At 37.8% G+C, this 24970-nt stretch overlaps 1 protein-coding gene across 1 annotated transcript; it reads left to right on the forward strand.

The window, feature by feature from the left end:
• Nucleotides 1–1861: 1861 nt before the first annotated feature.
• LOC102893219 (dnaJ homolog subfamily C member 25) lies at nt 1862–19419 on the forward strand. The gene is made up of 4 exons (XM_006906103.3): nt 1862–2200; nt 14258–14410; nt 15706–16176; nt 17880–19419. Exons 1-4 carry the CDS (start codon nt 1880–1882, stop codon nt 18000–18002), a joined length of 1068 nt encoding a protein of 355 aa, XP_006906165.1. The 5' UTR covers nt 1862–1879; the 3' UTR covers nt 18003–19419.
• Nucleotides 19420–24970: the final 5551 nt, after the last annotated feature.

The following is a 24970-nucleotide window of genomic DNA, read 5'->3' on the forward strand; positions in this document are numbered from 1 at the left end:
TCTTAAATTCATCCTGGACATTCAAATGAATGAAACATGGATGGTATCTACTGACTGCCTCTCCAAGTAGAACTGACTACTGTCTCACTTGTGCTCCCATTTTATGTTAAACGAATTCTTTCATAATTTAGATATTTATTGAATTTGTACTAGATGCCAAGTTCTGAGCTAGGTAAATGAGAATACAAGAATAAATATGTCACTTACTTATCACCAGCCCTTATTGTACTCACCAGTAAAGAAAGGAAGAGAACATTATGCAAATGTTTCCAAATTATCAGGGGACTTAACCTAGTCTTTTGGTTCAAAGAAGAACTCTTTAAAAGCATGCATTTAGACTGAAACCTGAAGGATGGCATAATATTAGCCAAATGAGGGTAGGAGAGAGGCAATGTTCACAGAAGGATATGGGATAGGATCTATGGATGAGAGGAATCCATTCAGTGAGCCCAAAGAGTCTAGTAAGGTGGAGTACAGAGAACGAGAGAGAGAGAGAGAGAGAGAGAGAGAGAGAGAGTGCCCCGACCCGCAGGACCTAGTTATTGCGCGGAACCCTAGGAGGACCGTACCTTGAAGAAAACATGGGCGGGAGAAAAGAATGGAGGCAAGACAGTATTCTGATCAAGCCTCAAAATTTTATTCAGCAGCAAGAGTATTTATACAGGGCTAACAAAGGGGGGCAGGGCTAGCTGGGCGGGAGAGTATCTGTCACAGGCGCATTGGTTCTTAGCTGGTGGGGTGAGGAGTGGTAAGGGTTAGAGGGAGTGGGAGTGAAGGAGGGAACTGTAACTCTGGGCTGGCCTGACTGCTAGCGGGCTAACAAGATGCAGGATGCAGATAAGGCCTCGCCTAGTCACAAGATTCTTTGTTCTTAGTTTTGGCTCCCAACACTATATAATGTTATATATATCTTTACCTTGTTCCATTATTTCTTTTTTCTCTGTTCCATTTTCTTAAAAGAATTTATTATATCTTAAAGTTTATTTATTTTCTTGCTTATCGTCTGTCATCCTCCACCAGAATATATGCTCCCTGAGATCAAGAACCTTGTGTACCTTGCTCACTACTATGTCCCCAGTGCCTACAACAGTGCCTAACTCATAGTAGAGACTCAATAAATGTTTACTGAGCGAACGATAGAAACAATTTTTTGAGGCAAAGATCTTCATATTACTGTTTAGTCCCATGCGATATTTGCGACATATTTACACTGAAAATTATTTGTCGTTTATCTGAAATTCAAATTGAACGGAGTGACCTGTATTTTTCCTGGCAACCCTACCCCCAGAACACATTTGGCAATATCTAGAGACCTTTTTGATTGTCACCACTGGAATGGTGGCGTAGAGAACAGGGACGCTGCTAAGCCTCTTACAATGCATAGGACGGTCCCTATAAGGCAAAGAATTATCCGTTTCAAAACGTCAATAGCACGGAGGCAAGAAACCCTGGACTAGATGGCCATGAACTTTAGGGCAGACAGAGCCTAGACTTTCTAAGTTCATCTTCCTTTTGTAAAGGTAGCATGCAGTTCATGAGAAGGCGTCTGAGGCTGCAGAAAAGATCGCGTGTGAAGGGCATTGCGGACGGTAAAGCGCTCTGCACACGCTGGTGAATTGCGCCTTTAGGTCCGACTAAGGATAAATCCTCTGGCCATTGGGTTTAGGAAGGTGCTCAGCGACATACCAGCAGCGGCCGGGTGGCTAAGGCGTCCTTCGCCCTAGCAACGGTCGCGAAGGAGGCGGCTGCCGCAGCAGCGCCCCGTGCGCCTGCGCGGAGGCGCCTGTAGCTGACGTGGAACTGGGCCCCGCGGCCGAGCTCGGCGCGCCGCCAAGTGCGGGAGAGCGGCTGGGGCGGCAGAGCTGCGGCCGAGGCCGGGATGGGGGCGCCGCTCGCTCGGCGCTGGGGAGCTGGGGCTGCGAGCCGGCGCTGGTTGGTGCTGCTGCCCCCCTTGCTGCTGGCGCGGCCCGCAGGGGCCCTGGTGGAGGGGCTCTACTGCGGCACGCGCGACTGTTACGAGGTGCTGGGTGTGAGCCGCACGGCCGGCAAGGCGGAGATCGCGCGGGCCTACCGGCAGCTGGCCCGGCGCTACCACCCCGACCGCTACCGTCCGGAGCCTGGCGACGAGGGCCCCGGGCGCACGCCGCAGAGCGCCGAAGAGGCCTTCCTGCTGGTGGCGACCGCCTACGAGACTCTCAAGGTGAGGCCTTGGGCCACGGGTGGGCTGCAAGGACCCGCCCGGGAAGCGCACGGCGAAGCGAGATCTGTGATCCCCGTGCAGGGCACCACCACCACCCTTAGGACGCTCGCGCCTTCCCACGTGGCCCTGTGTAGAAGCCCACACAGCCCACTGACAAAAATAGGAACCTCCTCGAGCCCTTGTTATGCAAGGCATATAACATATCTTGGGCCTTTACGATTTAGCGGAAGCATTTTAATAACGTGCAGCCCACATTCGGAAAACAGAGTGATTATTACCAGGATCTGCGGTAGGACACAGGAAAGGTATTCAATATTGAGTGACAGTGTGAGAGCGCCAGTTTTACATGACAGAAACTTGGTTTCTGGGGATGATATTAATTGTAACATTTAATCGTGGGTTTAAGGATCTAGAAAAACACTAAAAAGAACAATGAGCAACCAACCAGTCGAAAGACCGGATGTTTGACTCTTGGCTCTGATACCCCAGTATGACCTTGGATAGTGACTTGTAGCTGTTTCTTCATATGCAAAATTGAGGCCATGATACCTCTTCACAAGGTTTTTTTTTATGAGGATTAAATAAGTATGAGAAACCCCATACGCAGGACCGGCAAATAAGTGCTTAATGACTTGGTGTTCAAGACAGAATGTCTAGCAGGAAATATTTTGAGTATGTATGTAGTCATTTGACAAAAAGCTTTATTGAGAACTGTGGGGATGAGGAGATTTAGCCAGATCCTGTTTTCTTCTACTACTGCAAAAATCAGCAAACCATAGAAGAAATCACAAATTATAAATCATATTTGATGGAAGTTTACTTCTTCAAGGGCCCCATCATGCTAATGGAACATCAATTGTAGTTGTAAGGTATTTCTGTCTAGCCTTTTTTTTTTTTTTGAGGCCAAGGTTTTCATGTTACAATATAGTCTGCTTTAAATGACTACTTTGAGTGGGTATACTATAATTTAACCATGGATTATTTTTCCAGATTAGCTTTCCAGAGCTGAAAATTCTGAGTCAAGAAGTTAAGGACTCTTCATTCATGCTTCTCAGAACAATTTAGATAATATGGAGTCATAAAGTGACTAGTTCGCTGAGTTGTCACTAGCATTGGTAGGATTGTAATTTTTATTGGCAATTAACTGAGGAATGGGTGGGTGATGGGCTGGGAGGGTCCTGAAGCCAGATGGCTTAGTTGCCTATTATTTAGGATAAAGAATTATTTAGGAAAGACTTCATGAAAATAGGAAAGAACTTCTCCATCCAGGGCAGCCCAGCATCTGAAGCTCCAATTTGTGTTTTTGTGCACTGAGGAAAGAGAATGGTCCAAACACAACCAGAAGGCCTGCTGGTGGTCCTCCAAAGCCCTGTTGGCATATAAATAAACACAGGACAGGTGGAGAACTTCTAGAAGGAAGGACAGCAGAAACACTAGCAACTGTGCCTTCTGCTGTGGTTGGAGATGGGTAGACTTGGCATGAGAATGGTGAGCATATTAGTAAAACAAGTGCCAAAAAGCAGAGAAATTCTTCCTGGTAGGTACCTCAAAACTCAGTTCTTGCCATTTTCTTGAAGAGACAAATTCAGAGGCCGACCTGGTAGATTTGTAATAGTTGCCTCTAAAGGTTTCTACCCCTAAAGTTTAGCATTGATCATTCAGCTAATAAAATAATTTATCCCCTCGAGAATAAGGAACTTTTGGGCAGTTAAAAACTAGTATGTCTGGAGAGAGTAACACTTACTTTTGATTTCCACAGGAAATTTGTCGTAGCTACAAATGCCTCCAAACAGGAAATTAGAGTATGGAGTGGCACTGATGTAAGGAGTGCGGGAGAGTTCTATAGTTTCCCCACCCCCATTCAGTATGGCAAGAGAATGGAAATTATCCATGAGAGAAAAAGGATGTTTGAGGATAGTTTGGGCCCTTCAAAATCAGACTTAGCTGAGTTCTATGAAAACCCCCATTTTAAATTGGTAGAAATAGACATGGATTCTACTTCTAATTGAAACACCTCAGCAAACTTTTTAAAAAACTTCATTCAGATCCCTCTACTGGAATAAGGGAAAAGACTTTGACTTTCTGTGTGTGGAAGAAGTTATTAAAAACAAACAGGGTAGTCTGATTTTACTTCTGTTATAATGGGAAATTATGAGAAAGTTGCCAGAGAATATCATTTCTGGGTAACGCAAAGATCTAATGAACTGGGGTCATCTAATTCGCATGGCCTCAGCCTTCCAAATTATCCCATTGAGGCAATGGGGATATAACTGTTTTGCATGGATTAAATCTGCAGGCTGGAAAGAACTTGTGAGGGATAAGAAGTCTTTGTGGCCTTTGCTAATATTAGGTCAGATAGAATAGTGGGAGAAGTCGATGAGTCCTAGTGGCTCTAGAAAAAGATGAGGTGCAGAAGCCTACCTAGAATTCCACGTGTCATCTTTTGGAGGCAGCGACCGCAGACCTGGGACTGCATTTCATTTGTTTGCAGTTTTTGTTGCATACTATATCTTTCTCCATAAAGCAGAACAGTAAACTGTGTGAGAGGTGTACTTATCTACAGAGCCAGCCAAAAAAGAGAGAGGAGATTGGGAAGACTATGCCCTTCCCAATCATGTTTAATTATGTTGGCATATGGAGGAAAAAGTTGACTTTGTATTTGCTTTGCAGAGTGCACAGGTAGATTCCATCTCTGGAACAGTGTACCTAACAGAAACTGTTTCTTTCTTGAAATCAGAATTAATTTAGTTGTAAATTCACTGGAGCTAGGAGCTTTTTTCTCCCCCATAATTTTTTCATAACCTTGTTAATTTCTCTTATTATTGGTCTGTTCGAGTCTCTTTAATATTTTTAACATGTATAAGAAGCTGTATTATATACTTATAACCGTACAGTGGCGTTCTACCAAAACTTCTAATAACCAAGGATCTCTGAATGTTGTTAATAAATATATCACCAAATGGGAAAATTTGTGTAAGATTTATCTTGTCTTGGTCAAGATGGTGGTTGTTAAAAAATAAGTACTCTAATGCGATTTAAATACATTTGGTAAGACAAGGAGATATCACACTTGGTCATTGTTATTTTAACAACAGAGATTCTGTCTGCATAGAGGGATTGAGGAGAACCATAAAAAGGACTTCAAACCATTATGATTTCACACACTGCTTTATATTTACTTCATGATATGAGTGAAGACAATGAAATATTATTTAGTGTATTTGACTACTGGGGATCCAGGGAATCATGGACTTTGGAAGTTAAGTATACGGACTCTCACTTGCTGTGTCAACATTGGGTTGTTTTATGTGGATATAGCACTTATCACACTGCACTGTAAATATTGAGTAACCCTTCCCCGTTTCCACTAAATCCATGGGACCTAGCACAGTGTCTGGCACATCAGAAAATGAATGTTTGTTAACTAAGAACTCGTATCTAGAGATAGATTCAGATAGAATGAAAATCGAAAGTGGATTTCTGGTGTTTTGACATTGTTATATGAAGCCAACTTTAGCATTTTACGTCAAATTAATTGTAGTTTTAAAGAGATGTATGGATGAAGTAGACTGGTTGGGTATAAATGAAATATTCCTGCATGAGAGAAAAATTGCACTTCTATTTTTAAAGAGAAATGGTGTTTTGAGGGTTTTTAAGTGAGAACATTAATCATTCTTGAATATAGATAAGAATTGGATGAAATAGATAAAATAAGAAAGGGCGTAACATAAGCAGATGAGGGAATAATAGGTGGAAAGGATGCACGTGAAACTATGGTTGGTAGAAAATGAGAAAGTAGTAGTTGAAATGCCTGGTCTAAAATGCATTCGACTGCATTTTGCAAGACCACAGAGAAGAACATAGAAAAGGCCTTGGAAGTATTACTGGCGTAAAGGTTATTAAGAAGCTAAGAGAGCGCCTTCTATTCTAGCTCGTCTTGGCAGAGAAGTCACAACACCTGAGTTTCTTTTTTTTTTTTTTTTCTATCAGTCTGATTGATGTGGCAGGGCTTCAGCACCCACTTAGGAAGAATTTGGCAAAAAGGAGAGTTCTGAACTCGGCCCTTTTTATGTTGCTGTTTATTGTTCTTAGTATATTTTCTTACCCTATTCTCTAACTGGTACTGACATAGGTGCTGGGGGAGGAGATCATAACAGTGAAAAGGGCAGAGTTCCTGTCATTAAGCTTTTAATATAACAAGGAAAGACAGATACTATTGTTTGGTTATTATTTATTTAAGTTACATAATACAAATATGTGTAGATTATATCACAGCACTGAGAGGACACAATTATTCTTGGGGGCTTGGAGAAGAGTGTACTCTTTGAATAGTCACCAAAGTTAATGGTGAAGGGACATTTCTGGTAGAGGAAAAACTTGATCAATAAAATCATGGCTTATCCCAGGACCGAGATGTAGTTTGATGAGGCAGCATGGTAATGAGTGTTTTCTCCAACAAGGATTATTTTTATCATATTTCTCCCAGGGACTCTTTCTTTTTTGGGGGGAAAATTTAACTGCACTTATTAATACAACTATTTTTCTTTTCCAGCATCGATCCAGATTTTAATTATTCATAATAATTCGGTATTCATAAAAATAATAGAAATGATATAAAACTTTATAACAATTGTTGTTGGGAGCCAAAACTAAGAAAAAAGAATCTTGTGACTAGGCGAGGCCTTATCTGCATCCTGCATCTTGTTAGCCCCCTAGCAGTCAGCCCAGCCCAGAGTTACAGTTCCCTCCTTCACTCCCACTCCCTCTAACCCTTACCACTCCTCACCCCACCAGCTAAGAACCAATGCGCCTGTGACAGATACTCTCCCGCCCAGCTAGCCCTGCCCCCCTTTGTTAGCCCTGTATAAATACTCTTGCTGCTGAATAAAATTTTGAGGCTTGATCAGAATACTGTCTTGCCTCCATTCTTTTCTCCCGCCCATGTTTTCTTCAAGGTACGGTCCTCCTCGGGTTCTACGCAATAACTAGGTCCTGCAGGTCGGGACAAATTGTGATGCTGATAAATAGCCAAATTAAATAAACTTGATAGCAGATGGTTTTCATTTCACATGCCAACTCTGATTCGTCATGAGTCCCTGGAACACTTGTAAAGGTTTAGAGGCCTTGTCTGGGTTTACTGGGAAAGACGATGTGTCTGATAGTGATTTTCCCATGGGCTCAGAAGAAGCATGTGGTACTTTATGTGCCACATTTGCTGTTTTTGCTGTGAACGCATAAGTGTTGTTTATCTTATATGGATCCCTTCATTTCAGCTGTTATTCCCTACTGTGGCCAAGGCTGATTATATACCAGATGTGTTTAATTCTAGTGCTGTGACATGATATTATCCACAATCAGAGCTTTTGATGAACAAAAACTACTGAGTTGATATAATTCTAGCCAGAAACTGAGCACTTAACGTGTGTGTGTGTGTATTTTTTTTTTTTAGAATCGAAGGAAAGTTTATTAGAAAAGTTTATTAGAAAGTTTATTAGAAAGTGTGGTCTCCTTTCAAGCACTTGACATATTAATTTAGCTTGTACAGATTTATCATGGGTCAACAGAACATTCTGAGATATTCATAGCACAAAGACCCTTATTTCATTTTTTCATAGACTTCAGGGGATCTGCTACTTCTAGGTAAGAAGCTTGTCTGGTACATTGTAAGGAGAGTGTTTTGGGAGGCTGGAACATAGTTTGGGATCACATGATGAACAACTCTTTAAGCTATGTTCTGGAGTTTGAATTTTATGTATTGAATAGTTATTAGAGGTTTAGAAGTGGAGAAATAACACAATCTGATGTTTGTTTCAGAAAGAAAATTCTAGGAACAATATTGAGGATGGTTCGGAAAGGCAGGAAGGTATCAGTGGCTAACTGATTTTATTTCTACCATCTTCTTCTGGAATCTCATTCCTCGTTGGTAACTTAAGAGTCTCTTAGTTGGTTCATTTTACGTTCCTTTCACTTAATTTCTGTTAAAGCTTTGGGCGCAACTTTCTTTCTTCACTGCTGACTGTCTTTGCTTCCTCATCTCCCTTTCATTCATGCTGTCGTAGACTGACAAGTACATCAACACACATACTATAACTGTTAAGGTGAACAGTGGCGTTCCAAGCGTCAGGTCTGAGGGCTGCTCTTCATTTCTTCTTCCTGGAACTATGCGTGGCGTTTGATGTTGTTGATCATGTAGTTCTTTAAGATGTTCTCCCTTGATGTAATTCTCTCCCATTTCTCCTATTTTCTAGCCATTTCTTGTCAGTCTTTTTATAGTCTCCCTTTCCTCTAACTACACCTTAAGCATTGCTTTTCCTTAGAGCTCTGTCTTTTGGGTACTCTTTATTTTCTAAGCTCTTCCTTATGAAACTCAGCTAAATCCTTGACAACTCTAAAATCTGTATATTCTTTAGGTTTATATTTTCAATAGTCTCTCACCCGTAGCACAGGTACCCCAAATTAAACATGTCTGAAATCAGTCTTGTTATCTTTGTTAAAGCATAAATTTTAAAAGAGGATATAATCACAACTCTCACACAAATACAAAATGGACATGTATCAGAAATTTTTTTTAACTTGTTAATGAGGGAACCAGTAAGATGTTAAAACTGGTTTAAAAGAGAAAAAGTACCACACAGTTATATTCAGACAAGGAATGCTGCTGACCTGACTATAAAACTGACCCACATAATAAGGCAATAATCAGTTGTATTACAGTGGACAGAATATATCTTTCTGTGAACAAGAATTATTTGCATTACTTCCAGTTTTCTATAAGTTACTTCTGTCTCTACAAAGTTATAATAGACTTTTCAGAGACAAAGGGGCATCTTTCCTAGAGGAATAAATAATCCCTGGAGCCTCCAGGGATTGAAAAGATATCCAGTAATTATTTCTTCTCCCCATTTCAGAATCTTCTACAATATCCCCCTGCGTCTTCTCCAAATTTGCTGTCTTCATCCTCTGTATTTATCTTAGAGTAACGTGGTCCACACAGTAATTATAATTAAAAACTTCACTATTATGCTCAATGCGATGCTTGTATTTCTTTAATCACTAAGTCCTTTTCTACTTAGTCTCTAAAACCTGTTTCTCCTTCATTTCACTCTTTACAATACTATCAATTATCTTCAAAATTATATACTTCTACTCAATGCTACTAGTCTCATACTTTAAAACATTTTGTTTTTGAATAGCAGGACAATTAACACCCTAACGTTTTGTGTGGCATATAAGATCCTTTACAGTTCTTATCCAAACCTATCTTCCTGATCACATTTACTATTCCTTTCTTCCTAAATTCCCCCAGTACTCACGCTTCACTTGAATCCATTATATTCGTTGATTCTTTTGTACCTTAACACTTGCCGTTCTCTTTGCCTGGAACAAGTTTTATCACATCTTACTTGCTTTCCAAGATCCAGCAAGTGATCATTTCATTTCATCTCTTCTGTGAATCCCATGACCAGTGGTTTCAGGCAGAGTGAGTCAGTCAGTCCTCTGTTCCACAGCACATCAAATTGTGCTTGTCTTGCTAGATTCTTCTGGAGGGGAGAGTTGTTGAGGCCAGGACCTCATCTTATTTGTCTGTTTATCCTCTTTTGAGTTAAACACAAGGCTTAATGTCCTGCATGATTATTCAGTGAATTGAAAAATGATTAAAGTTTTTAAAAGCTCAGGTAACCAAGTTGATGGTGATAATTATTCTATTTACTGACATACAGAAGAACAGATTTGGGCTTTGAGCATGTTGAATTTGAGATATTTTTGTTATATTTAGGAAATGATCAAATCTTTGAAAATAGGAGGACACAGGAAAAACAGGTGTGAGTGTCACTAATGTATATGTGATACTGCAAATCATGGAAGTTATTGACATCACATGTAGACTGAGAAGACAGTTGCACTAGTGACTGGCGGGCAGGGAACCAAAAAAGAAATGAAACTGATAGCAGTTACTTTTCTTCTTTTTTAGTGGGATGTAATGGCCTGGAAAAAAATTTAGGGTAACAGATTGTTATTTTTTTAAAGGATCATTTGTATGCGTACAGTTATGTAAAAAACAGGATTCATATATATTTTTAAGAATGAACAAAATATGACTGTGTTTCCATATATTATTGTTTCCTGGCCGTTAACATCCTAAAACGGTTTCTACTATCTGTGTGATAGAAAATTTTAAATGTAAAACTGGCTGCAATATCAAATTATTGCAATTTATGTTTATTGAGATCAAACAATTCATTATTTCTATCAAGGGCAAGAATGTAATATATTTTTGCCTCTGGGGAGGGGGGAATGATCATTTTCGTAAGAGAAGTAAGGGTTCCGTGCTTTCTTTGCTTGTGGGTTTCCTTTTGTTCACTTTTGATCTAGATATTGGTGGTTATGTTCCAGTCCTCCTGCATATGTCCAAGAGGATTGGGAGTGGAATGGACACCAGCAGAAGCACCATTTTTTCCTGTAGAGATTAGAAACAAGGAGCTTATTGTCCTGCTTGTCAAGGCTCTGGACAGAGAGGAGGAAGAAACGAGTATAAAGGTTTTGGTTTTGGAAAGAAGTTGGAATCTTCCTGACCCTGAGACCTTAAGATCCACAAAATTGCTGAAAGACAAAGTACTACCTTATTGAAAGGTAAGATATTAAACTGTTTTAAGGTTTAAGCTATTTAAGCCACAGTAGCCTACTTTTATAAGTTATGCAATCAGGCAGTCATTTTTGCTAAGCTGAAGACATAGTCACCCATCCAGCTTTTCTGGTTAGAGAGAGAGCTGTGTGGCTGGAGTGATGTTTGCAGTGAGGGAGAGCCTTTACAAAATTTCACTCATCTGTAAAATGACGTTTACTGATTGCCAGGCATTGTGCTAGGCCTTGGATATACAGAGATTAATGAGTTACCCTGCCTATCTTCTAGAAGTTCTCATCAAGGAGAAGAAAAACTGGTGATTACAATGTGATAAGTGCTATAATACATAGGTACTATGTGTAATAAGGGTGGTCTAACTCTATCTGAAGCAGTAACATTTGTGTACTAAAGGATTAGTAGGAGCTCATGAGGTTGAAAGAAAGGGGTGGGCATTTGAGTTAGAAAGAATTCTGTGTTCAAAGACAGGTATGCGGGAGCTGTCTCATACAGGTATTGGAAGGACACAATTCCTGAAATTACTGAGTGTTTGCTATGGACAAAAGAGGGGAGAGTGATGATATGTTGCTAGGTAAGAAAGGGCCAGTTATAGAGGCCTTGTTGGTTGCCAAGGAAATTTTGTCTTAACCTTGTTAGTCATGGGGAAGCAGTGGAAGTTAAAACAATTTTTTTTTTTTTTTTTGGGGGACTATCTTAGTTGTGAGATGGATAGGAGAAAAAAAATAAATATGTAGTTTTTAAGTATGTGCCTGTAGCTCTCTAATTGAGTCCCAGTCTCTGTTTTTTCTTTTTTGCTAACATTTCTTATGTTCTTACTAGGTTGATTTTTAACTTTGTAGGTTACTAATGAGTAGGATTTTGACTTAGGCTGTTGAAAGCTCCTAATTCTCTAATTTGTGCCAACCTTGAACACCTTCTAAAGTGCGTTATGTATGTCTGAGCCTAAAACCATTTTCTTCATTCTAGAGAGAAAGCTATACACCCGAGTAAAGATTCTGGCTGATTAAATGCTGTAACAAGGAGGTGGCCAGCCTTCTATCTCTAATCATGACCAAAACAGGGTCATAAATTTATGGTGACCCCAAGGAAAAGGAAACTACCCTAAGAGAAGTCAGATTTGACCCTCAAGCCTTTTGTAGAAATTAGGTAGTCTGAGGACTCGTTAGAGGGCTCTGATTAGACTCTCTGTAGCCTCTGGTTGCAGTAGAGAGGCTAGACACAAGGTGTAGATTTTGGAGTTGCTGGAGCTTTAGGTGACCATCCTGTTAGAGGAGCACAGAACTTGACGAAGTCACAAATCCAGGGACCAGTGAGAAGATGGTGACCTTGGGGGAAGATCTGGGTGAAATGCTTGTGAATCGTGACCTTCACTAAGAGAACAAAGAAGAAAGGGTAGCCATTGGAGGCACGACATTCACATAGCAGATGTCAGTGACACTCAAAGATCTTGTTGTATGTACTTCAACCAGCAGGGTACAGTCAGGCTGGGGAAAGGGCTCCGCCTAGATAGTGATGCTGGAGGTCTGTAGGAATTGAACTCAGTGTGGCAGTCAGTTTCAAAATTACCTGTAATCTAGTTGGAGCAAGGAGAAGAATCATGTTTGAAGAAATACATTTCAAAGGGCATCTGACAAGATTGGGAGGCTGAGTTAAAAGTCAAGCTTTCAGGCCAAAAGCAGAGTACTTCTGTAAAATTAGCTCTAAAGCAAAAAAAAAAAAAAAAAAAATGGAGAGATACATCAAGAGACATGGGCTTTAGTCTTCACAGCTATCATTATGACCTATAAAGTTTTAAACCTTTTAGTTTAGAAGCTCTAGAATATGATAATGAATTATAGAGGAATATGGATTGACAGTTGAGGTATGTAGCAATTGCCACAAGAAAATCTTTTTTGACAGAAATGAACATAAAAGGAGAGAATTTGAAAATAATAGCCTGAGCTCAGCCCTTCTTATATAATACAGTTCTCATATTGGCCCTCTATATAGTGCCATGGAATAGACTTTAAATGTATTTACATCTACCTATACTATATAATAGTTTACCTACTTTCAAATTTTAGTCAGAGGTTAAAAATATTTCGAATAATGAATATAATAGAATTGTCACTGAGAATGCACTTATTCAAATTCAGAATTCTTAATCTAAAATATATAATGATTTTAACGTGTATAGGGAAGATTTTTTTGTTATTAGCAAACTTACTTTAAATCTACAGAACTGCATGTTGGAAGACTCAAGAGAAGGCTCTGAACAGACCCCAGAACCCCTATGGTAGCAAAGTACTAGGTGTAAATTTTGAAATGCCATTGGCTAAGAATCTGTAACTTTATGGATGTTGAATAATTCATCTTAAAAAAGAAATTCTCTAGATGAAAAAAGGTTTTTGTTTTCGTAATCACTCACTTATAGAGAGTAAAGAATTTGTTGTGGTTTTAGTCTTTTAACATTTTTTGGACACAAGACAAAATAGGTTTCCTCTGCGATAAAAAGCAAATCACAACCTAGTTTAATAGCTCTTCAACCTCTGTAGCTCAGTAAAAGAGTGGCATTTATCCCTGTTAGAAATCGATTAAAGTTAGAGAAGGTTTTAAGAAGTGTTTTATTTGTGAACATTCAGAGCAGCATTTCAGAATGCTATAATTTTTTCAACATTTGTATAATTATGTATATTTTAACTTATTCCTGAAGTGGGCTGTGACAGTGTGTTATAATAGTAAAATACTATGTATTTGTAACATGTTTTTGTATATTGTATGTCATTTTATATTCAAAACAACTCTGTAAAATTAGTAGAGCAGGTATTATTATCTCTATTTTACAAGTGACAGTGAGGCTCAGAGGCTAAACACTTCCCACAAAGCCAGACTGACCGTTATGCTGCATCGGTATTTCTTGGAGACGAACATTATTCAGTTTTGTAGGCACAGACTGCCTTCATCTGCTTTTTGCCATCTTAGTCATCGCTTTCAACAGAAAACTTTCTACGTGAGGCTGGAAAATGACTGAATATGTGCAATAGAGATAAACATTTTTTTCCTATCAACAGATATTGAGAGTAGGTGTCAGCGTGCTCATAGTTATAAGAACATGATGGATGATATCCTTATTAGCGCAACACTGGCTAAAAAGACATTGTTGTTCTTAAAGAGTTTTTATTTTTCCAAGGGACTAACAATACTCAAGACTTTAGGGAGATGTTTTTATGATGCTTTATAGTTAACGTTAAAGTTCTGGAAACAAATTTATGTGTGCCTCTGAAGAGTGATGGACAATTTTTTAATTTTGACAGTTTCAGTTCTTTTACTCAGATTAACCTAACATAATTATAAAATTCTAGGTTTGACTTAACAGATTATAAACTAAGGCCATTTGATGAAATGTCTGTGAAATGGGATATTTTGTTATTTTACAGGATGAAGAAACACGAAAAGATTATGACTACATGCTGGATCACCCAGAAGAATACTATAGTCATTACTATCACTACTACAGCAGGCGCTTAGCCCCTAAAGTGGATGTTAGACTTGTGATTTTGTTCAGTGTGTGTGCTATTTCATTGTTTCAGGTGTGTATTGTTGGATATGTGTCGACATGTTTGTGCTTGAGTGACAGGTGCCAATCATTAAAACTGAACTAGAAGTACCTTTTTGTAAAATTTTGCTTCTAGTTGAGATTAATTTTTTTACATTAGAAAGATATTTATTCAACCAGTTGGTAATATTGAATCTTTATCAGTGGGAAATCCAAGAAATTGATGATGAATGTTGTATAACTACCAAAAAACCCAACGATGGCTCTTTTTCTGATTGCCTCCTTTAGAGTATTTTCCATTTAACAGCCAGAGTGGATGTCAACCTGATCATATCATTTGCTTTTGTAGAACTTTTCAATAATTTCCCATTAAACTTAGGAAAAATCTGAACTACTTAATGTGACCTAACAAATCTTGACACCTGTCAGGTAGTGCTTGCTATCATTGTAGCAATACATTCCCCCATCCATTTCATATGCCTGCTAAGAGTGCTTTTGCTCGAGTCGAACGCTACTCAAATAGATTAAAAGAGCTACAGCCAAAAATTAAATACATACATACATACATAGCGAGCTACAGCTTTTTTTTTTTTTTTTTAATGCCTACAGCACCTGGCTCCTCCATCCAAGTACTAACCGGGCCCAGCTCTGCTTAGCTTCTGAGATCAGACGAGATAGGGCGTGTTCAGGGTGGCATGGCCATAGGCAAGAGCTACAGCCTTTTATGTTGTTATAAAATATCATAAAAATTTACCTTTGGCCTGAAATGAGTGTTTCCTACCATTACCCTTAAAGTAACCACACCTATCATATACTCCTTTAGAGGAAAAGAACATGTCAGGTGACTAGAGTGAAGCAATTTGCTAGTTTGAAAATTGCTTCTCTAGTTTAATATCCAGAAATGAGATTCAATTTATACAACAAAAATAATTTCTATTGAAAACTTAAGGTTGTATATTTTAAATATATCAGCTTTTGTAGAAGTATCCTTTCAAAGAAGAGAGCAGGGATAATTTTACTTTCCTGTTTCATATTATGTAATACCCTAGCAATACATATATAATTTTTTGGTGATTCCATCAACCTATTCTCTGATCTTCAGTATCCCTGCTTGATTTAATGGCTTTTTGGCTCAGCTCAGGGCCTACCTGACGTATCCAGCCTGGTATAAAGGGGCATTCAATTGTGTCTTTTACTTACTAAGATGATTGAGGTCCTTGTTTTTAATCAGAATAGGTTTCTGCGGGGGAGGAGGGTGGTGATGGTGGTATTCCCCAAGATGAATTTTGCTAATAAAAATGACCCATTTTTCTTTGTTAAATATTCTAGTTTTTCAGCTGGTGGAATAGCTACGATAAAGCAATCGGCTACCTGGCCACAGTGCCCAAGTACCGTATCCAAGCCATGGAGATTGCCAAGCAGCAGGGGTTGCTCAGAAAAGCCAAAGAGAAGGGCAGAAACAAAAAGTCCAAAGAAGAAATTCGTGATGAGGAGGAGAACATTATAAAGAAGATTATAAAAAGTAAAATAGATATAAAGGGTGGCTATCAGAAGCCCCAGATACGTGATCTTCTCCTGTTTCAAATTCTATTAGCTCCCCTTCACCTGTGCTCATATATAGTCTGGTATTGCCGTTGGATCTATAATTTTAATATCAAAGGCAAAGAATATGGGGAAGAAGAAAGACTATATATCATACGTAAATCTATGAAGATGTCAAAGTCTCAGTTTGATAGTCTAGAAGACCATCAGAAAGAAACTTTTCTTAAACGGGAGCTCTGGATAAAGGAGAATTATGAGGTGAGTAATTAATCTGCTGTGATTTTAGTGTCATCTTCCTTACCAAGGTAAAATTGGGTGTATGATAAGGGATCCCAGAAGTATGCTCAAATTTCTCAAGTCCAAGGGCTAAATAATGAATAAAGATCTTACTTTTATTGAAAGTATGACTGTATTTTATAGTGGGACAGTGGGTCTTTAACCTGTAATTTGTCTTTTTAAGATGAATGTTAATGGGTAATAAAAATGCTGAAAGACTTAAGAATGGTCTAATTTGTTGTGTTAAACTGCAGTAGGAATATATGTTTGCAAGGGTGTCTACAACTTTCTATTAATTGCGCTAAAATTTGCTCTTCCCCAAATTTCCTTCCAGTCACATAAACTTAGCCACAGAGCTTTAAAAAACAGAGAAGGAGTAAGAGATGGAAATTTTGTTGAAATAACTACATTTCAAAATGAAATGAGCACAGAATCTTCCGAATAACAACATATGTATGAAAAATTACTTTTATTTTAAATTAAATTGACTTACCGTAATGCCTCTAAACTTTGGGCATTTTAATAAATGCTATATTCTTCATTGTCAGCTATAGCAATTACTTCTAGGTGATCAGCTGCTTAGCCAAAGTCCTAAAGGAACTAGTAATGTCACCATAGTATTATTTTAGGTTTTGGGTAAAATTAATTGGTTAATATATTAAATGTAAGAATAAAGGACACTGAATCCTTCTTAAGAAAGCTGAGATATAGTTGTTTTTTCAGTTTCATAGGCATTCCTTTTTATACGTGGTATCCTAAATAGATTTTACTAAAAGTAAAGTTTCAGTCCGAATTATATTTATGTAACTTAACTTACTATGAATTGCTAGAATGTTTTGGCAAGTAATTATATTCAGGCTGCTTATAAATAACGTAAAAATGGAAGGCAACATACTGTTTTGCTCCTAAATTGTTTGAAAAATTTTTAAGTGGGTTAAGCTGCCTAATTCACAAAACCTCTGTCTTTCATAGAGTACTATTCTGAGCTGAATTATCATGTTATTATAGGAGGTTATCTTAGTGATTACTACCTAAAATTTAGAAGTAAAAACATTTCTTTCTGAAATTTGATGTGATTGTAACTGGTTATGAAAATTTGTCCATTTAGCTTCAGCTGACATCCACTAAACGTTACAGAAATGCATATGTTCTTCGTTATTTACCTATGTGGTTTATTTAACCTTCTTTGGGAACTTTAATAAAACATTTTGAAAACCAGTCATTGTCTTTGAAGATAAAATTACATTCGGAAACAAATGTATATATAATGTCATTTTGTTCCTTGGTTAGGATCAACAAATACTGAAAATCATCAGTTAAATTTATAAGAGTACCATGCTAAATAAAGTGTGATTCTTTAATATTGGACATGAATCATAGAGAGGAAATGTTTAAACTCGGCTTATATATGATATCAATGAGAAAAAAATGTATTCCCAGGTTACAGAAATGGGTGACAAAAAAACTACTAGTCCTTGAACAAGTTGTTCTTTTTTATTTAACACTGAATGTTAAAGCGCTTACTCACTTAGTATTTTCAGGTGCATGGTCTTCAAAAGACAAACCAGTACATTGATTGGAAACTTTTACCTAAACCTATATTTGAAAAATGTAACTGCCGTAAAGCTAACAATAAGTGTTTCCCTTTGGATTGTAAAGTCAATTAACGTTATTTATCCTCACAGGTCTACAAACAGGAACAAAAAGAAGAGCTAAAGAAAAAATTGGCAAATGACCCTAGATGGAAGAGATACAGGAGATGGATGAAGAATGAAGGGCCTGGACGGTTAACATTTGTGGATGACTAAAGATTGCTGGGATGCTACAATGCCAAAACTTAGCCGTGATTATTTTCATAACCGAGTTATTTTAGAAATGTATCAGCCGCTCCTCAGCGGTAACTAAAATTCCTCAAGTATTTGATTGAACAGAATAATGATGAAATTTAAACTTTACCTTAAAACTTTATACATCAGACATTTATGATTGTTCAATTTTTATAATCTATTTGTGGATTTTGTTAAAAGATTCGACATGATTTATTCGTTGCCATTTAAAAATTTTATATGTTTAGTTAAAAGATTTGACATGAAAATTTATTAGATACCATTTAAAATTTTTATGTGTTAAGTGTATTCTTCAAGTGTTTCTTTATTCTTTGTTATGGTGCTCCATTTTCTGCTTTCATGGTCTCTAATATTTTCACAAAACATAAAAAATTATAACCGCATTTAATTACATTATTCTGAGTGTCTTTCTAGACACAAACTTCAGCAAAATGATTTCAACTATCATGTCATCTCCATTATAGTCATTCTAGGATTGAAATATGTTTAAAATATCTCTCTAGGAGAGTCTTTCTCCCTAGTCATAATATTCTTAGTAAGATCAGAAACTCTCCAGGAGAGTGAATCTACCTTCATGTCCTTGTAGGATGATCTTGATGACAGTCATTATAGGACTAGGTTACTATTCTCAGACACTTTTCCGGAAGAGACCTTGTAAAAAGGTCTTTTGTACCATAGTATTGCTTTTCCTCTACTTCAATTTAAAAAATGATGGAGCAGAAATAGTGTTCTGAAAAGTTGTTCGTATATTATGAAGTCCTTGAGTGGTGAAAAATCCATTGTACGTGAGTGCACTTACATGCATTTAAACCAGGAAGAAGAGGTGCCTGGCTGTGTGCTGTCCTTTCAAGCAATGAAGTATTTATGTTTATACGTGTGGAAGTGAAAGTAATTCACACATAATTTGAAGCAAGTATGATACTGCCCTAAAGTATCCATACACATTCATGGTAGTGAATCAATATTCCTGTAAAGGATTTATCCCATTGCTTCATATTAATAAAATGATTGCAATATATCACAAGTTTGTTGGTATGACATTTTAAATCAAAGAGTAACATATAGCTTTTGTATTATATAATTTTAAAAGATTAGTATATATAGTAGATATGTAGAGTCTTTTTCTAGTTAAAGTAAACTAGTCCTTTCAGGAGCTCAGCCCAAATATGTGACATGTACAAAGAGGCAAGAGGCAAGAGTTCCAGCCTTGCTACTATAGACAAAGACTTGAGGTGAGTTATCTGATCTTTGAGTTATTAATGAGTTGCTTCATTAGAAAGTCATGGGAAGAGTTTGACCAGATTATCACTAGGGCCCTTTTGCAGCTCTGAAATTCTGAAATGATATTTATATTTTAATAAACTTTAGATGAAAGTGTTTTATGCATCCATTCTTTTTTAGAAGGGTGGAGAAATTACAGAAATTGCAGAACTAAATTATAAGAAGCTATGTTTCAAACCTCAAATACCCAAGTCTTAACCATAGATCAGTGTATTAAGGGTGCTGTGGTTGTCTGTAGAGCCCCTGTCTTAGAATTCATTATCATCTCTTTAACACACAATAGTATTTATCTAAGAACAGAAGTATGTGGCATATGTTATAAGGACCAAAAGAAATACAGGCACTTGTCCCTTTGTTAAAATTTCAAAGAAATTTCTGGTATCCTAGGCATTTTTTACCTAGTGATAGGGAAAAATAAGAAGACCAGATATGGTAACATTCATTAAGGTTAGCTGGTTAAAAACAATGTATCTTTAGATGTTATTTTGCTTCTTTGCTAGATTGCTGTATTCCTGATTTTCTAGAATGTCATTTCTGGAATTATCCCTGGTAGCCTGCTCACTTGGTAAAAATTTGGTTGGTCTTTGGAATCACGATATTGCATGGGTCAAGATGAATGGGCTCTCCTTAATGGAAGGACTACGTACGATTCTTCTCTGCCCTTCCATCAACAAAATAGGCTTCAATATCCTAGAGTAAAGGAAGGGCTGTTAGTTGTCGCAAGTGTCATTCAAGTATGCTGGGCCATCCCTCACCAAAACCACAACAATTTCTGCCATTTTAGAAACATTTGGAATAAAATCCTGGGTAGAGGACCCCACGACCTCACATGCTAGAAGAATTTTCTTGTGCTTCATTTTAGGACTGTCACCATTCCCTTTTTGCTTGGCATTCAGGAGTTTATAGCACATAGCTGTTCATTGCTGTCTATTTATTATTATCATTTCATATAATTGAGATCTGTGCTAAAATTACTCATAGGGTTATATTCATGTCTAATGACTTCATAACGGATTCAACAACTAACCCTTTCCTCATTGGTCTTATTCCTTGATGAATTATTCAAGTTCTACAAATCACAGGCTACCGTTTCATGACACATCTATTAGGTACGTACTTGAATCTTAAACACTACAATTGGTGTATGGGATTTTAAAATGTTACATGAAAAAATAGTTGAGATTAGAGAATTAACAGGTATTTTAGTACTATTGAATTTATGTTTAGAAAATCATAGTTCATTTTCTTTGTTGTTGTTGTTGTTGTTTTAAGACTGAAAGGGCAGTACACTTTTAACACCCAAACCTTGAAAATAATGTAGCTTGCAAGCCATCAGCTAGTGTTATGAACGAATCTGCTGTCCCCAAACTGAAAATTCTGTGGAAGTTAGAGAGAAATGGCTTTTATTAGACATTCTTATAAATAGATGTAGTTACTTTAAGACATTAAATGAGACATGGTCTCTGTTGAGCTATAATTGTGCAGATAAATGTTGGTGTTGATACAAACTAGTTGCGTGTGGATGAAATGTAATCTTATTTGCAAAATGTGATACTCTTCACATTTAAATACGGGCTAAGGCCAAATCTGGAATCTAATAACTAAGTAAACTTTGCTAAACAAGTTATTTAATCTTTTCGGTTTTCTCAATTGTGAAATGAGGGGATCTTTTTAATTAAGATTTAAAATTCTGTAAGCCTGCAAATTCACATAGGTTTAGGGTCTGAGGAACATTAGATTGCCTGCAATTGAGAAATGTTATGGGTATTTAATTAAAAAGCCTACACATTTAGTTGAAAACTTTAGTCATCTTCTTAGTACTTAAAAGATTCAGAATATCCTTGACAATTGTGTATGGAATGGATCACATGGTCTTAGGTCAGTGACCTAAGATTTATTACAGACTCCTCCCGGTTTCATTACAGGATGGAAAAACTCATTCAGCATTCTCTCATAACCTCAAGAAGAGTGACCAGGAAGCAGCAGATGGCTCAGGCTTTGCAGCCAGATAGACCATGGTTTGGTTTCTGGCTTTGCAACTGACCTGTAGCTTGACTTTGGGTTAATCACTGAACCTTTGGTTTCTGGCTCTGCAACTGACCTGTAGCTTGACATTGGGTTAATCACTGAACCTTGTTTTTTCATCCTTAATAGCAGTGATACTAACTATTTCATAGAATTATTATGAGAAACAAGATGAGGGGAATGTGCTGGCATATAATAAATGCTCAATAAATGAGTTTCCTTGCCTTCAGAGAACAGGAATCATTCTCATTTATTAAAATCCATGGTAATAGAGTGTTTACTGATGATTACAAACCCATTGTTTCTTTATTCTATTAATAGGTATTTAAATTCCTTACCTTGTGCAAGGTACTGTGCTAGAGTGGAAAAAGTAATGCTCCTTAGGGTTGGAACTGCGTGTTTTAAAAGCAGCTGCCTGCCCCGCCTTGCCTTTGGGGTACAAGGTGAAGTGGCTGAGATGACAACTCAGGAAAGAAACTTTCAGAGACAACAGAATAATCAGCCACTCACTAGTTTAAAGCCTACATTTACTGAAGAGACACTTTTAATGAAATAAAGAGGCATGCTTGGAATGGTTGCTCAAAAGGATATCATGGAGCCCCAAGTTCCACTGCCTCCAAAAGTCTCAAAAATGCTGGTAAAAATCTCTCTGGAGAAGCTGAATCTACAAGCCTACTTGTGAATCTTTAGTTCCTGTTTCTTTATTCTAAGTCCTAAAGATAATGGAATGGGAATAAAGAAGTGAAATAATTTTTTATGGTACGTTATACTGTATCACATTAGATACAGCTGTTAATGTGTTTTCCTGTTTTTTTTTTTTTTTAAATCATTTTAGAAAACCGAAGATATATACTGCCATTTTGACATAACATTGGCAGAAACACCTTCCCATTATTTATTTTTATAGAGAAGAGAGAGTTAAAGCTCCTTTTCTGGAAAAATAACCCACTGTCAGGAAGAAGGTAACAAAAATAACATGTTAGAGGAGTGAAGAATTGTAGATTGCAACATGGAAATGAAAGGACACTGACATTTTAAAAAAGTACTGAGATTCTTAGAAACAGTGGATGTTTTTATCTTAAACAAAAAATAAATGTGTAACAAATTCTTTAAAACAATATGCTGGTGATCTGTGCATTTTAGCTGGGGCGAAGTGGAAAGCGTACTTTGTCCCTGTGCCTCACCTCTCTTAAGAGCTCGTGAAAGAACTGCATCTGTGGCAACAGACTCGTGCTCCAGGTGAGCAGGATTTCTCTTGAAAGCTAAAAGGAAAGTCTTTTTCCCCACTCCTGTTACCGAAATAAAGGGGGTTTGTTTTGCCAGCTTGCATCAAAGCCAAATAAGGCATGAACTGGGATTTGCAGCAAAGAAAGTAAAAGTTTATTAAAGGAAATGGCTCCAAGCCTGGAGACTAGTGAGCTAGTGCTCAAAGACTTGGCCTCTATGGTTATAGGTGATACAGGAGAAAATTCCTTAGTCATGGTGTCTAAGGGATTTGAGGTTGTTGGCTCTATTGACTGGTTGGAGCTAGCAATTAATCATTACATCAGGTCCTAGTATCAGTCACGGCATGTTCTATGTTGTTTCATGGGGGTGGTGGTAGGATTCCACCTTTGATAAGTCTGTTTGATCCTGACTAAAGGGCTTAATGATTAAAGGAGTGGTTATGCAATATGTACAGAGATGGAAGGACAAGGAAAGAAAAGGAGCAAGTGAGTCATGCTATTTGACTAGACAAGGCAAGTTTGTGTGGAGAAAAAAGAGAAAAAGTCATTTTAAAAGAAGTAAAGTTTGTGCCTGGTTACACTCCCACTTTGTGTGATATGAGGCAAGTCATTTTCCTTAGTGGGTCTGTCTTAGTTTTCTCATCTCTAAAATTGGGGATGGATGACATTATTTGAAGGTCTCTTTCTACTCTGAAGTTCCATGATGCAAAAATAATGGATGAGAAGACATTTTGGTAAAGTATGAAGCAAAAGCACAGCTGGGCAGCCCTCAATTACAAGTGGCATCCACCTTGTCTGTGGATCACTGTGGATGGCTATATGCTAAAACCTGGCTGTTTCTTTCAAAGCCAAACCAGTCCTCTCCAAAAACAGCACAATTGATCATCCAGAGGTGGGCAGGGGAGAGGGGTGTGTACAGGCATGAAGGATGAAGATGGGGCAAACCCCTAGACCTTTCCTACTACCTCATGGCTGACACAACAAGTATTACATTATGTGTCCCTCACTGTGCGCATCCCCAAAGCTGCCCTTTCTAATTAGAGATAATCTCATTTCTTCAGCTGTCATTCTGCTGTGCAGCCATCTCCCATATCAACAGTCTTGCCATTAAACATTTCAACCACCTAGAGGCACATAGTAGTACAGGTAAAGACTTTCTCCTCCGCCACTCATCCTTGTTCCTAACTCTCCCCTCAAACTTACTCTCGTTTCCTAATTTTTGTTAGAGGCACCAGTTCTAGCCCACTCTCTGCTTCAGAACCCTCTGCTCCCCTTCCTTTGCATTTCATAGGCCATGAAGTACGGTTGATTTAATTTTTTTGAGATTGTTCCCCTCCATTCCCACCTTTACAATCCTATCTAGGGCCTCATCCCAGCCACACTCTCCACCAAAGAGAGACAAAACAAAAACTATTACTGAAGTTAACTCATCTCCCCAACTTCAGTTCATTTTGTATCATCCGAGGTCAGTATTCCTCAAATGTCTTACCTTGTGGCTACTGTACTGTTTCTACAAATTTCTGTTGTTTCTTTTGAGGTTTTCTGTGACTTCTGGTCTTAACAGCTTTGTATCTTCCATTACTCACTAAAGCTTTCTCTGTTCATTCGTTCGTTCATTCATTCATTCATTCATTCATTCCATGTGTACATAGCCTGCACTCCCCCTTGTTGGAATGCTATCCTTCTTCCTCTGTGCCATCCACAGGACACATTTTTCAAGGTCTAGGTCTCACCATCTATGAGGAGTTTTTCCCAATCCTTCCAGTCTATATCTTTGCTCTGAGTTTTTGCCACATCTTTTTGCCACACACCATTCTATTCTGTTTTACTAATCTAGTAATGTTTCCAGCATATTCTTTCATCTTTTGACTAGAATATAAGTTAAGTTCTTTGTAGTGAGGGAACTTGCCACTAGAGAGGATTATAAAATTTGCAAATCTGCTCTTGTCATTAGATAAGAAAATTTTAACACCCCAAAGACTCAACATGTAGCTCACAAAATGAACAGAATAAATGCACAGGCTCAACAGTTAAGGTTTCTAAAAGACTCGAGATATTATTTTTCATCTATTAGATCGTTAAAGATAAAGAACCACAACAGAAAGTTGCAAGGATGCAGAGAACTATGTAGCCTCCTGCTGGGCAGGAATATCAATTGCTACCACCTTCCAGAGGCTCAAGTAGGGAAAAGTTTAGAAAACCATTTACATTCTTTGACCCATCAATTCTACTTTTAGGAGTGTAACCTAAGGAAATAAAGCAGACATGCTCAAAGCTGTATGCTTATGGTGGTCCTCATAGTGTTAAAAAAAAAAAATAGGGCTGTAGGTAAATAATATTTCCAACTGTACAATGGAATATCATGCAGTCATTAAAAATAATAGTCATAGAGCTTTA

This window comes from Pteropus alecto, unplaced genomic scaffold (assembly GCF_000325575.1).
Source record: "Pteropus alecto unplaced genomic scaffold, ASM32557v1 scaffold111, whole genome shotgun sequence".
NCBI lineage: Eukaryota > Metazoa > Chordata > Mammalia > Chiroptera > Pteropodidae > Pteropus > Pteropus alecto.